General features: G+C 44.6%; 1 protein-coding gene across 1 annotated transcript in view; it reads left to right on the plus strand.

The window, feature by feature from the left end:
• Window positions 1–18,105, plus strand: part of LOC126473420 (putative aldehyde dehydrogenase DhaS) — a 224,857-nt gene that overhangs the window by 175,099 nt on the left and 31,653 nt on the right. The window contains exon 8 of the mRNA XM_050100447.1: window positions 10,752–11,000. Within this exon, the coding sequence (XP_049956404.1) occupies window positions 10,752–11,000 (249 nt within the window). The remainder of the gene's footprint in view (window positions 1–10,751; window positions 11,001–18,105) is intronic.

Here is an 18,105-nt window from a genome sequence, read left to right on the forward strand (position 1 = left end):
CAAATGCAACTCTAGTAGGAGCTAAGAGGTTCAGTGCAAAAGACTTTAAAAAGAATACAGACAGAGTAACTGCCTTAGCATGTGGAAATACTTTAGGCAATCATAAACTGCCTTTGTTTGTGATTGAAAATTTCAAGAACTTAGACCTCTAAAAGTTGCAGCATGTGCCAGTTACTTACTGTGCACAGTCTAATGCCTGGATGAAAGCCAAGTTGATCAAACAATGGTTCTTTTACCACATCGTTTAAGATCTGAAAAAATGTAAAAGAAAACAGACCTTCCTACAAATTCTAATGCAGTTCCCATTCTTGATAATTTAAGAGCTCACCATCAAGAATCAGAGCCTGTGTCAGGTAATACTCATCACAATATCTTTCTGCCAATGTTATATCACTATTTCAGTCCATGGAGCAAGGCGCCATACAGAATTTCAAGTGCTGTTACAGCTGCTAAGCTCAGTATGCTAAGAGTTCCAATGCAGTTTTAACATTAAAGACACTATTTTCATAGCTGCGTTTGCTTGGACCTCTGTGAAAAATAAAAGTTTGCACAGGGCCTGGAGAAAATTACAGCCTGAATTGGTCGAAGAAGCTGAGATGGAAAGTGATGTGAGTGGTGATTAGTCAATAACTGATCTCTCTAAAATTGTTCGAGCAAAAACTTCTGCATTGACTAATGAACTGAGTGCATTTTCAGCAGCAGAAGTTAATGAGTGGATTGACATTATCAAATATTTATCTACCAAAGAAGTGACAATATGATATTGTGACAATATGATATTGTGAAGAGTTTTCAGTCCACAGAAAACACAAGAAATTGAGGGTGATGAAGAAAAAATGTCTACAACTCACATCCCTTAAACTGTGGCTTCAGAAGTAAAAAACACTTGCAAAATTCACTGAGAGTAGCCAACAATACAATACTTATGAAGTTATGAATTTGCACATCATAACAATAACTTTTGTTAAAAAAGGGTTCAATCCAAAAACAAATTAATGTCCTGCGATGTTCTAGAAGGCTTAGAAGAAAATTTCGGCAATTTAGCTCATTCTTGATCTTTTGAAATCAGTGGTTCTTATTTTATTTTGTAACTAGTGTACAAGAAATCACCAAGTATACTGAAATTGTCTAAAACTTTTTTACATAGAGCAATACTGTATTTGAAGTATAACTATATTTTGTTTTTACGTAAAAGTAATACACACTTTAATTTTTTGTATTGTGATCTCTCCTGTTGTGTTTAGTAAGTAACAGTTGATATGAAACTTCCTGGCAGATTAAAACTGTGTGCCCGACCAAGACTCGAACTCGGGACCTTTGCCTTTTGCGGGCAAGTGCTCTACCAACTGAGCTACCGAAGCACGACTCACGTCCGGTACTCACAGCTTTACTTCTGCCAGTACCTCGTCTCCTACCTTCCAAACTTTACAGAAGCTCTCCTGCGAAACATGCAGAACTAGCAGTCCTGAAAGAAAGGATATTGCGGAGACATGGCTTAGCCACAGCCTGGGGGATGTTTCCAGAATGAGATTTTCACTCTGCAGCGGAGTGTGCGCTTGATATGAAACTTCCTGGCAGATTAAAACTGTGTGCCCGTCCGAGACTCGAACTCGGGACCTTTGCCTTTCGCGGGCAAGTGCTCTACCAACTGAGCTACCGAAGCACGACTCACGTCCGGTACTCACAGCTTTACTTCTGCCAGTACCTCGTCTCCTACCTTCCAAACTTTACAGAAGCTCTCCTGCGAAACATGCAGAACTAGCACTCCTGAAAGAAAGGATATTGCGGAGACATGGCTTAGCCACAGCCTGGGGGATGTTTCCAGAATGAGATTTTCACTCTGCAGCGGAGTGTGCGCTGATATGAAACTTCCTGGCAGATTAAAACTGTGTGCCCGACCGAGACTCGAACTCGGGGACCTTTGCCTTTCGCGGGCAAGTGCTCTACCAACTGAGCTACCGAAGCACGACTCACGTCCGGTACTCACAGCTTTGCTTCTGCCAGTACCTCGTCTCCTACCTTCCAAACTTTACAGAAGCTCTCCTGCGAAACATGCAGAACTAGCACTCCTGAAAGAAAGGATATTGCGGAGACATGGCTTAGCCACAGCCTGGGGGATGTTTCCAGAATGAGATTTTCACTCTGCAGCGGAGTGTGCGCTGATATAAAACTTCCTGGCAGATTAAAACTGTGTGCCCGACCGAGACTCGAACTTGGGACCTTTGCCTTTCGCGGGCAAGTGCTCTACCAACTGAGCTACCGAAGCACGACTCACGTCCGGTACTCACAGCTTTACTTCTGCCAGTACCTCGTCTCCTACCTTCCAAACTTTACAGAAGCTCTCCTGCGAAACATGCAGAACTAGCACTCCTGAAAGAAAGGATATTGCGGAGACATGGCTTAGCCACAGCCTGGGGGATGTTTCCAGAATGAGATTTTCACTCTGCAGCGGAGTGTGCGCTGATATGAAACTTCCTGGCAGATTAAAACTGTGTGCCCGACCGAGACTCGAACTCGGGACCTTTGCCTTTCGCGGGCAAGTGCTCTACCAACTGAGCTACCGAAGCACGACTCACGTCCGGTACTCACAGCTTTACTTCTGCCAGTACCTTTCAGGAGTGCTAGTTCTGCATGTTTCGCAGGAGAGCTTCTGTAAAGTTTGGAAGGTAGGAGACGAGGTACTGGCAGAAGTAAAGCTGTGAGTACCGGACGTGAGTCGTGCTTCGGTAGCTCAGTTGGTAGAGCACTTGCCCGCGAAAGGCAAAGGTCCCGAGTTCGAGTCTCGGTCGGGCACACAGTTTTAATCTGCCAGGAAGTTTCATATCAGCGCACACTCCGCTGCAGAGTGAAAATCTCATTCTGGAAACATCCCCCAGGCTGTGGCTAAGCCATGTCTCCGCAATATCCTTTCTTTCAGGAGTGCTAGGTCTGCACGTTTCGCAGGAGAGCTTCTGTAAAGTTTGGAAGGTAGGAGACGAGGTACTGGCAGAAGTAAAGCTGTGAGTACCGGACGTGAGTCGTGCTTCGGTAGCTCAGTTGGTAGAGCACTTGCCCGCGAAAGGCAAAGGTCCCGAGTTCGAGTCTTGGTCGGGCACACAGTTTTAATCTGCCAGGAAGTTTCATATCAGCGCACACTCCGCTGCAGAGTGAAAATCTCATTCTGGAAACATCCCCCAGGCTGTGGCTAAGCCATGTCTCCGCAATATCCTTTCTTTCAGGACTGCTAGTTCTGCATGTTTCGCAGGAGAGCTTCTGTAAAGTTTGGAAGGTAGGAGACGAGGTACTGGCAGAAGTAAAGCTGTGAGTACCGGACGTGAGTCGTGCTTCGGTAGCTCAGTTGGTAGAGCACTTGCCCGCGAAAGGCAAAGGTCCCCGAGTTCGAGTCTCGGTCGGGCACACAGTTTTAATCTGCCAGGAAGTTTCATATCAGCGCACACTCCGCTGCAGAGTGAAAATCTCATTCTGGAAACATCCCCCAGGCTGTGGCTAAGCCATGTCTCCGCAATATCCTTTCTTTCAGGAGTGCTAGTTCTGCATGTTTCGCAGGAGAGCTTCTATAAAGTTTGGAAGGTAGGAGACGAGGTACTGGCAGAAGTAAAGTTGTGAGTACCGGACGTGAGTCGTGCTTCGGTAGCTCAGTTGGTAGAGCACTTGCCCGCGAAAGGCAAAGGTCCCGAGTTCGAGTCTCGGTCGGGCACACAGTTTTAATCTGCCAGGAAGTTTCATATCAGCGCACACTCCGCTGCAGATTGAAAATCTCATTCTGGAAACATCCCCCAGGCTGTGGCTAAGCCATGTCTCCGCAATATCCTTTCTTTCAGGACTGCTAGTTCTGCATGTTTCGCAGGAGAGCTTCTGTAAAGTTTGGAAGGTAGGAGACGAGGTACTGGCAGAAGTAAAGCTGTGAGTACCGGACGTGAGTCGTGCTTCGGTAGCTCAGTTGGTAGAGCACTTGCCCGCGAAAGGCAAAGGTCCCGAGTTCGAGTCTCAGTCGGGCACACAGTTTTAATCTGCCAGGAAGTTTCATATCAGCGCACACTCCGCTGCAGAGTGAAAATTTCATTCTGGGAACAGTTGATATACTTGTTTTTGTACTTTAAACTATACTTTTTGCTTCTATCCTTTTTTTACCCCATTTTCTTTTTAAAAAGGATCTTGATGATCCAATGTATTTGATAACTTGGTATTGACAGATCCCTGAGCATGCTGGCTTATCGAGGTCCTACAGTATTCATGTAGGGCTTCTGCTGCTAAACGGCCTGCACGGGTCAAAGAATAGGCTTCAGTTGTACAAGAAATACACAACACAGGCTAGTACCCTTACAAAGCACAGTAATAAAAGTAACTTCTGAAATTTTACAAAACTTTGGCACTTCCAGTTGTAATGTATGGAACCAAAACCTGGATGACAACTAAAAAGATCTCACTAAGAGTCCAGAGTGCAGAAATGAAATTTTGCAGACAATTATCAGGATCACCAGATTGAAAGTTAAATACAGAAATAAGAGCAGACTTGGGATTCATATCTCTAAATAAGAAAATATAAGAATCCAGTACGAATTCAAAAAAGCACATCAATAGCATACAAGATGATGAACTACCAAAAATACTATAAAAATGCAAGCCAACAGGACAAAGGAACATTGGGAGACCCAAAACCACATGGTAGGACTTGGACCAATCTTTATAAGCAGGCATAAAACATAAAGCCTAATACATGCAGGACTGCTGCTGCTACTACTACTACTACTACTACTACTGCTTCAGTGCAAACTGATACAAAAATGTTTGACTTCATGTGCCTTATCTTTTTATATACATATATACTACAAGCTAGGTTACAGTTCATCCTAGAATCTTATTTAGTAACAAATCACATATAGTGATTTTTGTATTATGCTGTTATAACAATGTAATATATTATTATTGACTAATATTGATACAGTGTTGTGTATCATGTCTGACTATGAACACAGATTTTGATTCAAATGGAACCAGAAGTAAAAACAAACAAAATATACAGAAAGACCAAACTGCATATTGAATATAATTGTTATAACTTCAAGTTGAACAAATATATTTCAAGGAAGAGGCAATACATGAAAGTCACAGATAAAGTAAACAGAGTAAGACGTGTGTACACTTTAACAGTCAAATCATAACTGAGTCCAAGTCTAGGGGCCGTTGGCTGGCTGGCCGCTTAAGTGGCACTGCTGCTGCATGGCTGGCAGACAGCGCCGCATGTAGAGGACGCACGTAACTGCGCGGCGGCACTTTGAAAGTCGGCGAGTCACAACATTTTTCCTCCCTTTGAATTTTTTGCACAGGTCTTGATGGAGGTGGCCTGTAGATTGCTAACATCCATAGGTGCTGTCTGACTGGCCGTAAAGTCTCGAGGACGAGGCTTCCCATAAAGACGGAAGTGTCCCCAATGATAACGGATTGAGATGACAGGAGACGTGGGGGTCGAATCTGCTGGGACTCCGTGCACCAATCTGCCAGTTGCGGCAAGTCCGGTTGTTATAACAGGAGACATGGGCGATGTGTCCACGTCTGTAGGAGAAGGAGGCGAGTAGAGTTGCTCCGACAGATGATGATCATCTGGCTCCTGCATGGGCACATCTCCTGGTGGTGTCAGTTCTTGTGCTGGCACCGATATGATGGTGAGAGGACTGCATTGTGAGTAATGAGAGGTTCCAGTATCCTGAGCGTCAGGTAGAGCCGAAGGTGGTGTAGCGGCATCCGCAACAGGCGTTGCTGGCACACGAGGCCGAATCTGGTCCGAGTGACGCACTGCAACACCCGTGTCCATCTGGATTTCATACAGGCGTTGGCCACGGTGTTGTAAGATGCGGCCAGGACTCCATTTTGGCCGTCTGCCATATCCCCGTACCCATACAAGGGAAGCGGCCAAGTGAAGGCACCCGCAGCCGTGAGGTGGAAGGCCGCAGAAGATGAAGTAGCGTGCGGGGCTGTCAGCCATATAAGAGCTCAACCAGGCTGTGGTCACCCATGGGGGTGAAACAGTAAGAATCCAGAAATTGGAGAAATGAATCAGCAGCAGAAGAAGTCAGGAGTTTCCTCATTAGAGCCTTAAATGTGCGGACCAGTCATTCAGCCTCACCGTTTGACTATGGATGGAACAGAGGGGCTGTGACATGCATGACGCCATGACGGGCACAAAAATCCGCAAAATCGGAAGATGCAAATTGCGGACCATTATCAGTAACAAGAGTAGATCGAAGGCCTTCCAAAGAATAAATGCGAGCTAGAGCATTGGTGGTTGCCGCGGTGATAGGCGACGTGCAACGGATAAGGGAAGGAAAGTTAGAGGAGGCGTCAATAACGAGAAGCCAATAAGTACCTAAAAAAGGTTCCGCGAAGTCAGCATGAATATGCTCCCAGGGCTTCTCAGGCAAAGGCCACAGTGACAAAGATGACTTCGGAGTGGTGGCCTGTGACACACAAGGGCTGCAGGCAGCGACCATGTGTGCGATTTCAGAGTTGATGCTGGGCCAGTACACATGACAGCATGCCAGAGATTTTGTGCGAGAGACACCCCAGTGCCCTTGGTGAAGGAGGCGCAAGACCGAAGCACGCAAAGACCCAGGTACCACAACGCGTGGCGAAGCATTTGCGGTGGAAAGGAGGATAACACCATCCCTAGCCGTGAGGCGGTAACGCAAAGCATAGTAGTTCCGCAACGGATCAGAAGTCTTAGCGGATGGACGATCTGGCCAACCCCCTCTGAATACAGTGTAAAACCTGGGAGAGGGTAGGGTCAGAACCCGTAGCAGCCGCCAGTCGTTCCCCGGTGATAGGGAACCCATCCACAACCCACTGCTTGGCAACATCCAGGTGGAAACACAAAATTTCGTCCCTATCGAATGCCAGATCAGGACCCATGGGAAGGCGAGACAGTGCATCAGTATTTGCATGTTGAGCCGTCGGCCAGTAATGAATCTCATAATTGAAACGAGACAAGTAAAGAGCCCAACGCTGGAGGCAGAGCCTTGTCGGGAAGTGATGTTGATGGATGAAACAAGGAAACAAGTGATTTGTGATCTGTAACAAGATGAAATTTGGATCCATAGAGAAAAACACCAAATCTTATGAAGAGCATAAATAATGGCCAAAGCTTCTTTTTCAATTCGAGAATACTTTTGTTGGGCATCCATGAGCGTTTTGGAGGCATAAGCAATGGGTTGTTCAGAAGCGTCAGAAAAACGACGCAAGGACTGCACTGACCCCGTAGTGAGAGGCGTCCGTGGCAAGAACGAGATGTTGGCCAGGTCGATAAGTAGCCAGGCACGGGGCCTGTTTCAGCATAGTCTTCAGTTTCTGGAAAGCCGAATCGCATGATGCGGACCAGTGAAAAGGCACGTTTTTATGCAACAGGCGATGCAATGCCTGAGCCACCGAAGCAGCAGAGGGTAAAAACTTGTGATAATATGTTATTTTCCCCAAGAAGGCCTGCAGTTCCTTAACAGATGTAGGGTGAGGAAGGGCATCGATTGCAGCGACAGTTTTCTGAAGCAGACGAATACCATGCCGAGAGAGTTGAAACCCCAAGTACGTGATAGATGCCTGAAAAAATTTTGATTTCTGAAGATTACACTTAAGACCGGCAGGCTGTAAGACACGAAAAAGTGTGCAGAAATTTTGAAGATGTTCATCAGTGGTGGAGCCAGTGACAACAATGTTGTCCTGGTAATTTATACACCCAGGGACAGTGAGCAATAATTGTTCCAAGAATCATTGAAAGAGAGCAGGGGTGCTGGCAACCCCGAATGGCAATTGTTGGTATTGATAGAGGCCGAAAGGCGTGTTAAGGACCAGTAACTGCCAGGAAACAGCGTCCAGAGGAAGCTGATGATAAGCCTCTGACAGGTCAAGTTTAGAAAAATACTGGCCTCCAGCAAGTTTAGTGAACAATTCTTCAGGTCGAGGCATAGGGTAAGTGTCGATAAGACATTGAGCATTTACAGTGGCTTTGAAATCACCACAGAGACGAATATCACCATTCGGCTTAGCAACGACAATGACAGGAGAGGACCACTCACTGGAAGTGACAGGAAGCAAGACCCCTGAAGCGGTGAGATGATCCAGCTCCCGTTTGACCTGATCACGAAGGGCCACAGGAATGGGCCGAACCCGAAAAAACTTAGGCCGAGCAGTGGGTTTGAGTGTGATATGAGCTTCAAAGTCGTTTGCACAGCCTAACCCAGGAGAAAAAGGGGACGAAAATGTCATCGACAAGTAATCCAATTCAGCATAAGGAATAGCATCAGAGACGATATTGACAGAGTCATCTATGGAGAACCCAAAAACATGAAAGGCATCGAAACCAAAAAGATTCTCCACATTACTGTGGTCGACCACAAATATGGGAACAGTGCAAACGACAGATTTGTAAGATACTTCAGCATCAAATTATCCCAAGAGAGAAATCTTCTGTTTATTGTAAGTCCATGATTGCCTAGTTACAGGTGTCAGGATTGGAGAACCCAACTGAAGATACATCTGAAAATTGATGATAGTGGCAGTAGAACCAGTATCCACCTGCATGCGAACATCTCGACCAAGTATTTGGACAGTGAGGAATAACTTCCCTGAAAGGGAAGAAATACAATTGATAGACAACACAGAATCAGAATCAGCATCATGTTCATCAACATCATGTATGCGGTTGGATTTGCAAACGGATGACACATAACCCTTTTTTTTTTACATTTGTGACACACGGCCCAACGTTGTGGACAATCTTCTTGGGAATGTTTCGTAAAACACCGCGGACCTGAAGGAAGTTGCCATGGGTTTTGCTGCAGTTTCTTAGAGGTTTGCTTACGGTTAGACCGAGGCCGTGCTTGGGAGCGTACTGCGGCCACGTCGGCTGCCGGGGACATGCCACACGCTTCGTCAACATCGCACAGAGTTTGTATTTCCCTGACGTTGCCCCATGCCTCTATTTGCGCTCCAGCAGCGTGAGAAATTTCAAAAGATTGAGCGATGGATAGGACTTTGAGAGTTGGATTAGCCAACTGAAGGGCACACTGCCTAACTTCTTTGTTGGGCACCGATCGGATAATAGCATCCCGTACCATGGAATCGGCGTAGGATTCTTTGTGAATGTCAGTAACAAAGTGACACTTTCTACTGAGGCCACGTAGTTCAGCAGCCCAAGCGTGACAGGATTGATTTGGTTGTTTTTGACAACAATAAAAGGCAACACAAGAGGCTACCACATGTGTATGCTTTTGAAAATAGATGGACAGAAATGAGCACATTTCAGCAAAGGACAAAGACACAGGATCTTTCAAAGGAGCCAATTGTGACAACAACCGATACATTTGAGGTGAAATCCATGAAAGGAACAGAGACTTACATGTTTGGCCGTCCGCGATGTGAAATGCCAAAAAGTGCTGTCGAAGACGTTTTTCGTAATCAGACCAGTCTTCCGCCATCTTGTCGTAAGGAGGAAAAGGAGGTAGAGACGACGACGAGAGACGCTCCGCATTTGATGCCGTGACGAAATCACGAATCGCATTTGTGAGAAGCATTTGCTGTCCTATGAGACCTTGCAATAGTTGCTCCAAAGTAGCCATGGAAACATGTGGGTCAACGATGGAAAAGAAAAATCCCATCCTCATCGCCAATTGTTATAACTTCAAGTTGAACAAATATATTTCAAGGAAGACGCAATACATGAAAGTCACAGATCAAGTAAACAGAGTAAGACGTGTGTACACTTTAACAGTCAAATCATAACTGAGTCCAAGTGTAGGGGCCGCTGGCTGGCTGGCCACTTAGGTGGCGCTGCTGCTGCATGGCTGGCAGACAGCGCCGCATGTAAAGGACGCGCGTAACTGTGCGGCGACACTTTCAAAGATCGGAGAGTCACAACAATAATATAAACAAATTGTTGAGCAACAACTATTTCAACCATATTGTGGTGCCACCGCCAGACGCCACACTTGCTAGGTGGCAGCCTTTAAATCAACCACAGTGCATAAGTATACGACGGACCCGCGTGTTGCCACTATCAGTGATTGCAGGCTGAGTGCCACCACACGGCAGGTCTAGCCTAGAGAGACTCCCTAGCACTCACCCCAGTTATACAGCTGACTTTGCTAGCGATGGTTCACTGTCTACGTATGCTCTCATTTGCAAAGACAACAGTTTAGCATAGCCTTCAGCTATGTCATTTGCTACGACCTATCAAGGCACCACATTCAGTTACTATAATTACTATCTTCAAGAATGTATTCTGAGCAGATAATATTGTGAATCGTGTACTGTAATTACGTCCGCTTTCTGAATTCTCATTCCTTGTCATGTTCCAGACCTCACGTCAGTATAGTTCTTCCCTCATCACGCCAGCCTGCATGAGCTAAAATGCGTGCATTTCAGCCTCCACTCGTAACACAGTGTTGGCTCTTCTGCTAACACAAAACATATTATTATTTGAATCAACAATAGGACAATTCTCACATCAGAGATGAGCAAACAAACTTCATTATTTACATATACAGTAAGCTTTTTATGTCTTCTTTGCCATCATTTAATCGCATTATCATACTTGTTTGTTATCTATAATAATGTATTTCTGTTGTTACTGGAAGTTTAAAGACAGCGTAAAAAGCTTTTAGTTGTATAACAACTTTGAAGCACAAGCATGCTCCAGATAATTTAAGTTCATAACCAGTGTGAAAGAGCACTAATTTTGTTGTTTGATAATTAATCTGTTGCAGATAATTAAGGCAAATTGTGCTAGCAATGAGTCAAGAGCTTCTTTCTTCACTCCAGCAGTTGTGGTTGGAGCAGGGGCTGAAGAAAACAATGTTTTGGACAATTTCTTATGTGTTCCAGTTCTTACTGTTACTGCATTTAGAACAGCCAAGGAAGCTATTGCACTGGCAAACAACAGCCTCAATGGTTTAGCAGTTTCTGTCTGGACAGAGAATATTTCTCTTGCTTTTGATGTTACTAAAAAGCTTGAGGTAAGCACTAATTGGCAATGTATTTAACCTTGATTAAAAAAATCATGGCAAACAAAAGAGAGAGATTAACTGCTCTAACTAAAGATACATTCTGATGATGATTATGTTGCAAAGGCCAGTTGCTCATTAAAAAACTAATAGTCAGCTTAGCAGATCTAACACTTTAAGTACAAGCCAACTCAGAAAGTCAGAATTCGGAATCATGAATTGCCCCTGCCTGTTCAAATTCTGAGACTTTAGGTACCCAATGACTGAATAGAAATTAATTTATGACTGATACTTACCATGTAATCATTATCATATCTTTCCATCAAAACTATATTTTTCCCACTTTTCGTCAGTTAAGAGATTCTTCCATCATGATTTAAGTCTAGGCATTTTAACCTGTATACATATCTATACATATATAAAATAATAATATATTATCACAAAATATAGTTCAGAGTGGATAACAAATATCACACTCATGACACATGGAGGAAGAACCAATTAAGAAGCATGCTCCATCCCATCTATCTAATCTAGTCTGATTGATAGTGCTTGAAAAAGGACCTCAGTACTCAGGATTAAAGTCAATAAGAAGTCTACTTACAAATCTATAGAGTGGTGCACATGACAGTAACTTCTCTAAGAAGTTTAAAGGCACTCTAGTAAAAAGGACTGTTGCATTGTTAATAATTACCTAATAAATTAAATTTGTAAATATTAAAAAATGAAAAATCTGAGGCGGAATAACGATAGGAATTAGAATAGACTGCTACTCACCACATAGATAAGATGTTGAACAGTGGATACACACATTTAAAATTAGACTGTTGGTTACTCGCACATATATGGCAACTGTCACCTCTGGGTGCTGAGGTGAGTAGCAGTCTCAATTTAAATGAATTGGTGGTGGGCTGCAAGGTGCAGGAGGAGGTGAGGAAGGGAGTGGAGGGGACCCTATGCAGCTGCACTGGAGTAACAGTAGGCATGTATAGGTTTGGATGAGTGGAGAAGGGAAAAAGGACAGGTGGAGGACATGGGTTAGTGAAGGTTGAGGCCAAAGGGGCTACAGTAATAAAAGATTTATTGCAGAGAGACTTTCCTCCTGCACATGCCAGCAAAAGCTGATGTTGACAGGAATATACAGATGGCACAGGCTGTGAACTAGTCATTGAAGTCAAGCCCTTAATGTTCTGCCACAGGTTTAACAACTGATTGGATCACCTGTCTCTTGTGTGATTTTAGTGGTAGCCATTTGTGTGGACAGACAGCTTGTAAGTGCTCATATCCACACAGAATGCTGCACTATGGTTACAGCTAAGTTGGTATACCACATGACTGCTTTCACATGTGGCCCTGCCTTTAATGGAGTAGGAAATGCCTGTGACAGGACTGGAGTAGATGTTTGTAGGAGGCTGTATGAGACTGGTCTTTCATCTAGGTCTTTTACAGTGATTTGAGCCATAGAGCAGGAGAAACAGAATAGGGATGATTGAGAATACTGCATAGGTTGGGTGGGTGGCAGAATACTACTGTGTGCAGGATAGTGGGAACGTTATGTCTCTCATCTGGGCGTGACAAGAGGTAGTTGAGACCCTCGTGGAGGAAGTGATTCAGCTGCTCCAGTCCTGGGAGGTACAGAGGCCTCTTTGTGATTAGCCAGTCTGCGTGTAGGTGATGGTGGATGGCTGGGAAGATGTTTATGGATCTGTCCCCTCCATATTCTCTGTCCAGCCTCTCACACACATTCTGTTCCCTGCTGTATCCTTCTCTGCTTTCCACCGCCCCCGCCCCCTCTGTGTAGCAAAGCATCCTGATGCTGCACTTAGCAGCCCATAATCCTGTCCCTGCCATGCTGCCATGTCCCTGCGCACCTCGCATGCAGCACTACAGCATCTTCTTCCAGTTCTACTGTACTTTCTCTTACCCTCCTTGCCTCAAACCTCTTCAGTACCTCAGCTACCCACCACAGCTGAGTTCATTACCCTGCTCAAGTGCCCGTAGATGGCAGTGGCCTTGTGTGTGTGTGTGTGTGTGTGTGTGTGTGTGTGTGTGAGTTGTGAGTTGTGCATGCATGGATGTGTGCATTTGTTTCTAAATCTGAGTGAGGACTTAGTCTTAGCTTAGCCACAACCTGGGACATTGTTTTCTGAATGAATTTTCACTCTTCAGCTGAGTGTGTGTTGATCTCTAGATACGTTATCAGTAGGCTCGAACTTCACGCAAGCTTTATGGAGATGTTTCAGGAACACAAATATGATTCCCCGGAGGGAAGATGACATTTTTTTTGATGAACATTATTGAGAAAATTTAGAGAACTGGCATTTGAAGTTGACTGCAGAGTGATACTTCTGCTGCCAGCATACATATCCGATGTAGCCTCCAGTCGCCCCTCAGTGATGTCTACGGGTGCTGCTCCCTTGTGCCAGCAGTGGTTTTCCTCCCATTCCCTAGTGGACTGTCCAAATCACTTGGGTTCCTGTACACACTGTGGCAAGGAGGGGCACCTCCATTCAGTATGATGCAATCACATGACCCAGCCCCACCCCAGGCTGCAACCACACCAGGATATGGTACATGTGCTTCAGACAGTAGTCCTGAAAGGCAATCCATTCATGCAGAATTTGTTTCTCACACTTCAAATGCCTCATCAGGACATCTTTTTTCAGGTGGACACTGGGGCCACCACCTCTTTTATGAATGAGGTGACCGGTTCTCCACTATGTAATCCATGCCTGGCCCCATTATCTCACTTGTTGGTTGATGAAAGAGGTCAACCCTTGGAAACAGCTTTCTCACCACCTCAGAGTTATGGGTGGTATTACTGTTTTGGATACTGAGAAGGATGCACATCGAGAGGCTATTCCGGCAGAACTGTATTGTTGGGTATTGAGTTTGGCCCAATGGGATCATTGGGAGTACGTCCTGCTTGAAGACACTGGCATGCCACCACATGTACTGGTCCGGGATCGAAGGGAACATCAAAAAGATGATCTGTAGTTGTGCAATATGTGCCCAGTTTCAGGCAGCATGCCGTCAATACTTTGCACCCCCTCCCCTGCCTACTTCTTGCCTTCCTTGGGACGGCATCCATTTTGATTTTGTGGGCCCATTTTTGGGTTCTAAGTGGTCTCCCATTGTGGATTCTTGTTTGAAGTACCCCATGTTGTCCACATAGCATCCATACAACTGAGGCTGCCCTTTGCCTTAGCCCAAGTTTTGGCCATTGAAGGGTTGCCTCACCCATTGGTGTCTGACAATTCACGGCCTCTGCCTTTGAGGACTTCTGTACCACCAGTGGCATTAAATGCTTCTGTAGCTCTCTGGTCCACACTTCATCCATGTCCCTGCACACCTCGCATGAAGCACTACAGCATCTTCCCCTATTTCTACTGTGCTGTCCCTTCCCTTCCCTGCCCTACACCTCTTCAGTACCTCAGCTACCCAACCACAGCTCCCCCCCCCCTCCCCCCTTGATTTTGCAGGCCCTTTTTTGGATTCTAAGTCGTCTCTCACTGTGGATGCTTATTTGAAGAAGCTATCAAATCCACTACAGTGGTGGTGGTGGTGGTGGTTAGTGTTTAACGTCCCGTCGACAACGAGGTCATTAGAGACGGAGCGCAAGCTCGGGTTAGGGAAGGATTGGGAAGGAAGTCGGCCGTGCCCTTTAAGAGGAACCATCCCGGCATTTGCCTGAAACGATTTAGGGAAATCACGGAAAACCTAAATCAGGATGGCCGGAGACGGGATTGAACCGTCGTCCTCCCGAATGCGAGTCCACTACAGTGGTCCTTACCTTGTTTTTGAGCACTTATTGCAATGCACCCATTAACAACCATAGCCCTATGGAGCTCCTCCAGGGTCACCAGCCTCGGACCTTGCCACATCTGGTGGCACCATTGCTTTCAGAACCTCACTTGTGTCCCTCTGGGTATTACACCCCTGGCACGGCAGTGTGTGCAAACTCCAATGGGAGTGCTGAGGCTTGGATGCCAGCAACGGTAGTGTCCACCCACAGGTGACGAGCTATGTCAGTCCAAACACAGAAGGGACTCAAGTGCCATCACCACAACCAGCTATGGCCTCGGACACAAGAATACCCTCTGCAGCCCCCTCTTCTACCACCATCTCATGCTACTGTGCCACAATGGCCAGAACCTTGGGCAGCTGCTACAGATGTCTCATTGCCATCCTGGCCCTCCCTTCTTGCTCCATGTGGATCAGTGGTTCAATCTGGCAACCCATGCTAGCAGTATTACAGTGGACACTGCTGACCACACTTCCTCCCCACATCCTACAGTCAATGAGATGGCTCCTTCACCCACACTTCCATTACACGTTCCACAGCATCTAGGGCATTTCCGCCCATATGTACTAGTTTCAGGGATGGATCTGGAATTGGGCTGAACGGAAGTTGAATGCCTGTCAGAGCAAATGGATCTCAATGGACAATAGAGGGCAGTGTCACTGCAGCATTGCACTCACCTAGTGAATGCACCACCATCTCGCCATGTGAATTCACTGGCCAATAGTGTCCCTCGTGGCTGGTGTAAATACCGCTGCACCTTGACCACTTAATCAGTCATGTACTTCATCTGATAGGGTTTGATACTATGTCTGCCATACTACTGACTACTTATCAATGACTTTGCTTGTTTTGGTTCTCCTCTTTGGTCTTGATTTGTATTGTGGCTTGTACTTGGCCTGTTGATAGCATTGTGTCGAAGGCTCATTGCACTTCATTGTTGCATAGGTTGGCCTTGACTTGCTCTTGTTATGTCAGTTTCGCTATTTGGTCAGCCTGTCTACTCGACTTCGGCGTGTGTTTGAGTCTGGTCTGCAGGCCGTCTTCCCGCTTTATGTCATAACAATTTCTCTCCAGTTTTCTGATGCGTGCACTGGTATCTGACCACTCACAGATGTAGCATAAACAATCCATTAAAACAGTTGTCAGGTCATTGTTTTGTTAGATTCAGTGCTGAGAAACAGGATACAGTACAGTGTGAAGAATTTAGAGTGAAGACAATTAGTGGCTTACTAGGAAAATAAAGTACAATATTGAAGCAGAAATGGTGCAGAAAATAACTCCAATACGACCATGGTGGCTATGGCACTTGTTCCTTGTGTAAAGAGGGTAATGTGTTGACTAGTATTGTGTGTGGTTTGCACCTCAATAGGCATGGGAAGGGGAGGCTGGCAAAGCTTATAGGTGACACTGTAGTGGGTGGTGGTGGGATCACTCATGGAAAAATTCCTGTAGTTGTTGGTGTTAGAGCTGCACCTTTTTTATATTGAAGTCAGCTGATAGGTATACCTGCTTAGAGGAATTCCCTCTAACTAAAAGCTCACCTTCAGAGGAAGTCATGTTTCCAAGGAGAGAAGGAATTAGCATATTTCATCAAAATATAAGAGGTATTAGAGATAAAGTTAGTGAACTGCTTATAGATGGTGACTGAAATTATTGGTACATCGAATTTGACAATTCAGAGGCTTCCTTTACCAGGATACAGACTAGGTGGCTGGACTGTTTTTCAAGGAGTTCCCTGTGTGATGGGGGAGTGGCCATGTGTGTAAAAAAAAAACAGTATTCCATTTGAGTCTATAGATGTATCACAGCACTGCACTGAACAGATATTTGAATGTTGTGCAGGGGCAGTTGAAAAACTAAACTTCTAATTTTTGTTCTTTATAGGTCCCCTATATCTGACTTCAGAACATTTCTGATCAAGCTAGAGAGGGTTCTTGATTCACTTTATAGGAAGTACCAGAAATTAGTTATATGTGGTAACTTCAGTATAAATTTTGTATATGATGGAGCAACAAAAAGGATATTTGTAGATCTCCTAAACTCATATGATATGACGCAGACTGTGTTTTTCCAATTAGGGTGCTGGGGAAGCACAGCCATAGACAATATTTTTATTCATTCTTTGTTACTAGATGGGCATTCTGTTAGTGAAAGGGTGAATGGCCTTACAGACCATGATGCACAAATTTTAACACTACAAGGCCCTTGTACTAAAAAAAAGTCACACATAATTACAAACTATGTAGGAAAGTTAATCCAACAACAATAGCATGTTTTTTTACTTTCCTTAATACATTTCTCATGCTCTTTGAGAGTTGCTTTACATTAGAACATTCTAAATGGAGTACTAGCTGTAAAACACAGCCTGGTTGCCTGACTAGTGGGATAAGGATATCATGTAGAACAAAGCAGAAATTATATCAAAATGTTAGAAGTAGTTACAACCTAGCTGCAGTAGCCCTTTACAAACAGTACTGTAAGGTGCTTAAAAATGTTATTAGGAAGGCAAAGATCATGTGGTATGCAAATAGAATAGCTAATTCACAGGATAAAATTAAAACCATATGGTCAGTTGTGAAGGAAGTGTCTGGTCAGCAGCACAAGGTCGACAATATAAAGTCAGTTTTTAGTAAAAATATTTCTGTTACTGATAAATCAGATATATGTGCAGTATTTAACAATAATTTTCTGAGCATTACTGGTGAATTAAATAAAAATTTAGTTTCTACAGAGAATCATATAACTCTCTTGGCAAATGCCTTTTTGAGATTGATGTCTGAAATACTCCTCTGTGATACAGACAAGAGGGAGGTTGAGTCAATAATTAAATCACTGAAGACTAAGGCTCTCATGGATATGATGGAGTGCCTAGCAGAATATTAAATTACTGTGCTGCACAGGTTAGACCTGTCTGCTAAAGTTATTGAAAAGATAGTGTATGTAAGGATAACTGATCATTTTATATCAAATAATTTGCCATCAAATGAACAATTCAGCTTTAGAATTGTTTAACAACTGAAAATGCTATATTCTCTTTTCTCTGTAAGGTACTGGATGGACCAAACAAAAGGTTTCGAACACTAGGCGTATTTTTTGATTTAACTAAGGCGTTTGATTGTGTTGATCACAAAATATTGCCCCAGAAGTTGGACCATTATGGAATATGGGGAGTAGCTCACAATTGGTTCACCTCTTACTTTAACAACAGACAGCAAAAGGTCATTATTCACAGTGTTGAGAATGGCCGTGATGTGGAGTCTGAGTGGGGTACGGTCAAGTGGGGGGTGCCCCAGGAACCAGGGTTGGGGGCCA

The sequence above is a fragment of the Schistocerca serialis genome, chromosome 4, assembly GCF_023864345.2.
Source record: "Schistocerca serialis cubense isolate TAMUIC-IGC-003099 chromosome 4, iqSchSeri2.2, whole genome shotgun sequence".
In the NCBI taxonomy this organism is placed as follows: Eukaryota; Metazoa; Arthropoda; class Insecta; order Orthoptera; family Acrididae; genus Schistocerca; species Schistocerca serialis.